Here is a 7,594-nt window from a genome sequence, read left to right on the forward strand (position 1 = left end):
GTCTCGATCCACGTAAAACCAGATATGTTCTGTAGGATTCGAATTCAGTGGCCATAATAAACACCTGTGCGTCGCTGTCGTGTACGGCGAAATCCACCAGCAACAGGCACGGCACGTTATCTTTGCTAGAACACATTTGTGCCATCTGGAAATGCAGTCAGCAGGAAGGGATTTACCTGATCAGCCACAAAATGAATTGGCTTTGTAGCATTCATAGTATGGTCTCTGGTATCATGGTTCCAAGAGATTCAAAGAAAAACATTCCCTATACCATAGTACTGCTTCCTCGTGCCTGTTTTCTGACCCATGATATCCGGTGATTTCTCTTTCATCTTTTTCTCTTAATCCTTCACCCAGCATAGCTGGAAACAAGATTCGTCCGAAAAGGCAAATTTCTTGTCCACAATAATCCAGTGACATCTCTCTCTCTCTCACTCAGATGCAGTGTTGACGTAGTCATCGATGATTAGACATAAGCATGGTTGCATTAATTGGTTGCTTACTTCGGAAGCCCATATGGAAGAGGGTACTTGGAATTGGGGTATGGGAAACATCACAATTAGTACCCTGGTTATATTCCGGGGGGGGGTGAGAGTAAAAACCTTATTTTACTTCTTCTGTACTTCAATGGGATATGACGTGAGTGTAATCTCAATTTGCCCTAAGATGTGGATTTGTTTAATATCGACCGAATGGAGTATTTCTCTCTTTCACTCACAACAGCAATTTAAATTGTGTTTCTCAGTTGACTGCCATACACTTGTGTTCCTGATGACATATTATCCCTATCTTGAGTGTTGTCTGCAGTGGAGGATATTGTAATCCGTGTTGGTTAATGAGATTGGCCTCCAGCTCTTGATGACGGAGAGTCCCTGTTAGTTTTAAGAATAAACACAGTATGGTACTTCACGAACTCTTTGACAAATTTCCGATGGACAGGAAGGTGCTAAGCAAGGACGGGGAGAACAAAATCCCACGCCTGTACAGAACTGTTACTAAAATGTCTGACCGAGGTCATTTATTGCTATGCCGTTGCTTTTCAGCTGTTGTCATTTCAGATGTCATGATTGGCCGAATCAGTCCTTCGAGATGTGCGTAGAGATGCAAAAGGAATAGTTTTGGCAAGTATCACTGTCTTGAGATGTTCTTAGTACTTTCTGAAGGCGTCATGCAAACCAGTCATCCCTTGATTGCCTTCATTTATACTACTTGTGATGATGTTCTCTCTTGGAGCCCCGTCATGAGCCTGTTTTTATATATATATATATATATACTAGGGGGAGCCCAACCCCCCCGAGTTCCGTGTTTCTCAGTTTACTGCCATACACTTGTGTTCCTGATGACATATTATCCCTATCTTGAGTGTTGTCTGCACTGGAGGATATTGTAATCCGTGTTGGTTAATGAGATTGGCCTCCAGCTCCCCAACCCCCAACTCCCCCCTAGTATAATGGGGTTGGTAAGACATAAAAAAACGTGACATAAAACGTTTCAAATTTCGGTGTGTGTGTGTGTGTGTGTATATATATATATATATATATACACGTTAGCGAGAAAATAGAAACCTAAATCTATACTCGTAATGTTCTTGGAGCCAAGATCTTAGGAAAAAACGTTCTTTATCTTATTTTGTGACTAATGTTTAAAATTACATCCACGTGTCCAATCCCATTTAACATTGTTGCATGTCTCTAATGAAAGCATTTCAATTTACATACCTCCCCTCCCTTATGTGTCAATCCAGTTATTCTCACATGATTCATATCTCATTAATGTCTGTTGTGAGCTTTGGAGGGTAGAACCGATCTTTACTTTTTGAGGCAGTTTAGGGTGAGCATGATTCGTTTATGGTGTCTGAGATGTCGCTATTTAAGTTTTGTACATTCCTCGCTCTTGGAAGGAGGAAGGATGTAATATAGAAGCAGTCTAACCTTCTCTCAACATCATGGGGTCATGCAAGTGTAATCCATGATGTTGGGATTACTGGCTCTCTGAATCAACGAGTTTATGTATTCTTTAGGGCTGCTTACAGCGGTTTATAGCCAGGTGTCGTTGTTAGGTGCTCCTCCTACTTTGTTTAGTGTCGAATTTTCTCTGCAATTAAATTGCTCATTACAATAATATAATCGGCCCATAGAATTCATTTCGTGGACTTGTAATGTATACGTCGGCATGAAAAGTGGCAGACATGTCTGCCACTTTTCATGGGGACGTACACATTAATACATCTTCCCTTCTAATTCCAATCGTTTGTTAATAGCATACCTTTTGTATTTACTGTAAGAACATTATTTTGATATTTATGATAAGTACAAACTTTCAGACCTCCTCCTGCTTTCATGGAATGTTGAGTCCTCGTACATCAAGAGAATAGAGGCGACATATATTAATAGTTTTAATTGCTTTTTCACTGCCTAGAATCTTTTGCTTTTGAGTTCTTGAAGCGAATTAGTGCTTCTATTTATAGAGAGCTGTTCTGTTCGTTTTTTTTTCTACGAATTTTCTTAACCACATTTGGTAATTTAGTTTGATAGAGATGATGTCTAATTTGATGTTATCTATTACTTGCACAAATGAACGTAAACGTATCTAAAGCAAAAACAGTAATAAATCGCACGAGTCACGTGCTATCAGATCAAAGTAGAGGAAGTGGTTTTACTCGAAGCTGCAAATACCTTCATGCTCATTTGTTTAATTGGCACGATGATTAATAGTAAAAGAAAGCAGAGTGGATCTTAAGAACAAAGCATATATTAAACTGATAAAAAGAACGCGTGGCGTAGCCCAGCTTGGGAATTGCAGAAGCTTTTAATAAATAAGCATTTACGTTATTTCCAATTATCATAAATAGCGTCACAATTTCGAACTTCATTCATTCATAGTTGACGTACAAGGGCGTAACCGTGAGTTTTTTATTTCCTTCTATCCAGATAGAAGGATCAAATAATTCATCACAAGACGTAAAATGCTTTATATGCTTGTAACCTCAAGCTATTTCCTGTAAGATTTTAAAGTTATGTGATGTTTGTAAGCAATTCTACCGATAGGTTAAGGCGTGACGTCTGAGTGGGTGGAGTATTTGCTCTCCAATCAACAGTTGCGGGTCTGAATTTTCCATTCGCTTAAATGTTTGTGGTTGTCTTTAGGTAAAAGAAAACCGTACAGAATTAATAAATCTCTAAATTCACCTGTGCTGTATAAGATGTTTTTCTCGTCTTTCTAGTTATTTTTACAACCGACAATAAAGGTTGGCAAAGCTTCCCCCCATCTTAAACTACTTGTACTGCTTAAGGCTTTCATCTTCCATTACAAATCGCTATGAGCAAGTATTGATTTAGTTGAAGGTAAATTTATTAGCTTTGATGGATAATTCTATCACATTTATTGGAACGCCTAGCATTTCTTGAATTGCTTTAGTGTCACACTACTTTGAACCATCAACCTTCGTCACTTTTATGGTCACGAGATAAAAACAGTTGACAAAATATTGCTGCCCTCTGCTCTAAAACAAGTTGGAAAAATAATATTCCACATGATTGTAGCAGGACTCCGTTATGGAAATACAAATCAGCAACAAAAACGCGTGGTGATTTTGTAATTTTTCATTAAAAATTAAAGTGGTTTCAGAGTTAGTCGATCTTTGGCAGAGACAGTGGGAGTAAGTTCTGGGAATCGACCACATAACTCACTCTTTCTCAGACACAATATACATCTGTTTTGCGTTTAGAACCACTAGATGGCGGCATTTATCTATCGTAACTTCTCTCTCTTTGTTTTGATTCATTGATAGTCTCGAGCTAGGCTGACAGCGGTGTCTGAAAGAGTGGAGATCAGCTGCATACGATCTTCAAAAAGTTAATTACTAAAGGAGTTATGCCTGCTCTCTTTGGGAGAAGGTTTTGAGGACGAGAAAATATTTTTTCTGCTTTTACTGAGACGGATTAAGATTTGCCTCGATTCCTGCATATTTTCTCTACAGGAATCGCATATAGAACTAATGTAATAACAACAGACTCGCAATGGTGTCATTTACAGAAAGGGAAATAATTTCTTTATTGTTGCCTTCAGTGATATGTACATAGAAACGCTAGTTTAGCGTTTCTCAGAGGCACAATTTTATTCCCCACTGAGCACCTTCAAAACGAGAATATCTATCTACACTGAAATAAATGTGAGAGAAAGAAGATATCAGGAAGACTGGCGCTTGTATCGCATTTCCTCTATTCTCAACGTGAATGGTTCGATTTAATTACGCAAACTTCGGGAAACACTAATTTGAATATCTCCAACCAGAATGCTTAGGCTGCCTCTTATTCAATCTCCGGAGAAGATTGCTAGGGATTGGGTTAAAGCACGGATACCTGCTGCATACCTTGTCATCGTGTATGCATGCAGTACCTGTTCTGCTTGTGGATTCCAAGTTAGATTGCCGTTTAACCCAAAATGAACGATAATCAGTCCCTAAATGATTCCGCAATCGTGAGAGAACTAAATTAAAGGGGGAGGGAATCAACTATAGTCAATTCGTCGGAAGAGATTGGAAAAATATCATTAATCATCAAGATAATTTATATTAGGAATCGACAGGCATGGAGTCTAGAACAGAAGTACTTAAAAAGCCGAATTAAGCCTGAGATGGTTCTTTCTTTGTACATGACGCGTGTAAGTTACAAGCAATGCAACGTAAAGAGCCTGTAATCAAATCGGTGGATTTCATCAAAAATATCACGCTTGTGTATTTTAGCTGCAAATATTATCCTTATTCAAATAATTTTAATGCTATGTTCTGGAGAATTAATGTACACATTTCCATTTCAGTATGCGGCGGACGATTGATAGCCCGGACATCAATGGAACATCTTTACTCTCATGCTAAGTATGGGGATGTCAGTTACGACAATAAAGCGGACTGTGATTGGATTATTGAAGCTTCTGGGGGAAGAAAGGTGCAGCTGCGTTTTCTTACATTCGAGATTGAGCATGAACAGGAGTGTGGCTATGATTTCGTGGAAGTGTACGATGGCTACGATGACTCTTCCCCTCGACTCGGAAAATTCTGTGGCAACAAGGTATGTATATATATTTTAAGCCGTTTCCTTTTTTCTGTGCATCCCACCCACGAGAGATTGTAAACCTCTCTTTCATTTAGTACCTCAGTTGGACTAAAGATTATCCAGGACCTCGGCTCTAAAGGCCAAGAAGTGAATTTTTTTTCTCACTACTCCATGTTTTGGCAGAGCTGTGGTCCCATATCAGGAAACGAAAGTCGTCCATCTTTTTCCCCTAAAAAAAAGTCTTCACTGCGTGGGCATCAATTTCTTTCTTTTTTTTTTTCTGCACAGAAAACAATATTTAAAAAAAAAAAATAATAACGGCCTGATTTGTTATCTTACGACGATTGAACTTAAAAGTAATACAACACTTGGTTTTCCTAAAATCCTCAGCACCAGTTCTGTATTTTGATAACAAGATCATCAGCCAGAATCAGATCATTTCTTCTTTGACTAATGCAGCTTTTTTAAAATATATTTTTAAAATAATTGTATAATTGAAAATAGACGTATATTGGTTTAAGCTAAAAAAATAAAATAGCACGATGATCATCAGTTTTTAATCACCCTGAGTTTTTAAACGATGTAAGCGTGATGATTTAACTTCTATCAATGTTTACTTTATTTTAAAAAGAGATCTTGATGAATGTCTGAGTGTTTTAGTAAACACCGTAAAATGTCAAGAAATATTAATATAGCATTTATTTATAAAATACGATACCTGTATTATATAAATTTCGTTATACCCTTTGTAAAATCTGAAGCTTATATTATATTTTATATTAGAATTTAAACTTATAAAGCCTCAATCTCAAGCAAGGTCTGCAGAATTTTTTGATCAGTAAAATGATCGTTTTTGCAATTAGTTTTTGTTATATATATATATATATATATATATATATATATATATATATATATATACTGTGATACTTTATTATTCAAAGTAAGCTCTTATGATCAGTATAATTAATGCGAATCAATTTTAATAAGCTTCTGTTTTATAGAATGATACCAATTTTAAGTTGACAGACAAGAATTGCTTGGAAAAATACGCGAATAACTAGATTAGCCTATTTGAGACGATCGTCTAGTTTTATTTAATTGAATAATGCATATTATCGCAGCATAAAGATTATTCCTACTTGTCAATTTTGTCATAAGATATATAAATGTACCATTGTACGTATAAAGCTGTAAACCGTAAATTCGAAACATATTCACGTTTTTGGAGAATGATATTATATGGCTGTGTTCCAACGAATTGAATATTAATTCCAATTGTCGCCGAGAGATGTCGGCAGCCTCCACCAGTTCAAAACAGGAAGTGAGCATTTCTCAACCGTTGTTACTAAAATAAAGATTTTATATTTTGAATGCAGTATTTATACATTAAGTTTTTTAGGAGAAGTCTTATTAATTAGAAATTATTTTACGAAATAATAAAAGAATAAAGGTTTGTTACGTGGAATTTCGATTTCAGAAAATAGTTTAATTTGTTTGCATTAAAGTAATGACTGAAAATAACAATCACGTACAAAAAAAAATATTTTACATATTTGCGATGTTCTTATTTAAAAAAAAAATAAAAATTTAGTAGATACTTTTATCATCCTTTTTTCAAAATTGTTTTTGTTTTCCTAAATTAAAAATATTGTAAATTACAAGTGATGTTTTTTTTTTTTTTCGTTTTAGGTCCCACAAGAGCTTCTGTCGTCTGGTGAATCTCTTTTACTGCGATTCCGATCAGACGATACCATTAATAGCAAAGGATTTTCAGCTGCGTTTATCGCTGTTGATGACGGAAGAGACGCGCTTCCTGAATCTTATCAAACTCTGACAAAGTATTAACGTTCTTCAGTGCTAGCCCTCGTATAGATAGCAGACAGCAGTTGTGCTTTTAAGTGATGTTTGAATCAATTCAATGTGATGAGTCCAGTGCGTTATTTGAATCATTCTGCTGTGCTGAGTTCTTCTCCAAACTGATAACTGGACGCGAGGTAATGAAGCAGCACTAGACTAATAGATCGGAGATCGAATTAGCCGTCTGCTTCAGCTTCCCAACTCTCCAGCCTCCATTGGACGTCATATCGACAAGAGCTTCCAACTACCTATTATTAGGTGGCCTGAATTCTCATCACGTGTTTTTCCATTTGAGTTTTGCCGTACAGGCTAACATATCACTTTTTCAAAGTAACGATTGTGTAGATAGATTTTTGTAATATTCATGGGGATGTATATTTTTTGTGGTTCCTCAGGAAGAGGGTTGCATAGCTCCATGTCCATTTAGGCACCAAAAATCGCGAGCGGCCATTGTAATGAACATCAGGTTATGTTAAATGATGTGTGCATTATTTGTAAGTCCGCGAAGGAATAGTTGAGAAACCACCCATTTTCACATCGGTGTCTGTACTTGTGAAAGTCATCTAAACAAAGAAGGCATTTAAGTGATTGTTTTGCATTCCACTATTACTGTTCTGAGACTCCCTTCCATCCAGAGTTGTTGTCGGATTGGACGTATATTTATTTTAACACATTCTAAGGCG

The 7,594-nt window shown here is 36.6% G+C and overlaps 1 protein-coding gene across 1 annotated transcript in view; it reads left to right on the forward strand.

Annotated features, from left to right (window-relative positions):
- The window catches only part of tok (tolloid-like protein 1 tolkin), an 85,519-nt gene extending 78,493 nt beyond the window's left edge, over positions 1-7,026 (forward strand). Inside the window, exons 17-18 of the mRNA XM_090395580.1 lie at positions 4,819-5,069; positions 6,744-7,026. Of these exons, the coding sequence (XP_090251706.1) occupies positions 4,819-5,069; positions 6,744-6,899 (407 nt within the window). The 3' untranslated portion in view covers positions 6,900-7,026. The remainder of the gene's footprint in view (positions 1-4,818; positions 5,070-6,743) is intronic.
- Positions 7,027-7,594: the final 568 nt, after the last annotated feature.

Source organism: Typopeltis vanoorti, chromosome 7 (assembly GCF_054136105.1).
Source record: "Typopeltis vanoorti isolate ZY-2024b chromosome 7, IOZ_Tvanoo_1.0, whole genome shotgun sequence".
Classification (NCBI taxonomy): Eukaryota; Metazoa; Arthropoda; class Arachnida; order Uropygi; family Thelyphonidae; genus Typopeltis; species Typopeltis vanoorti.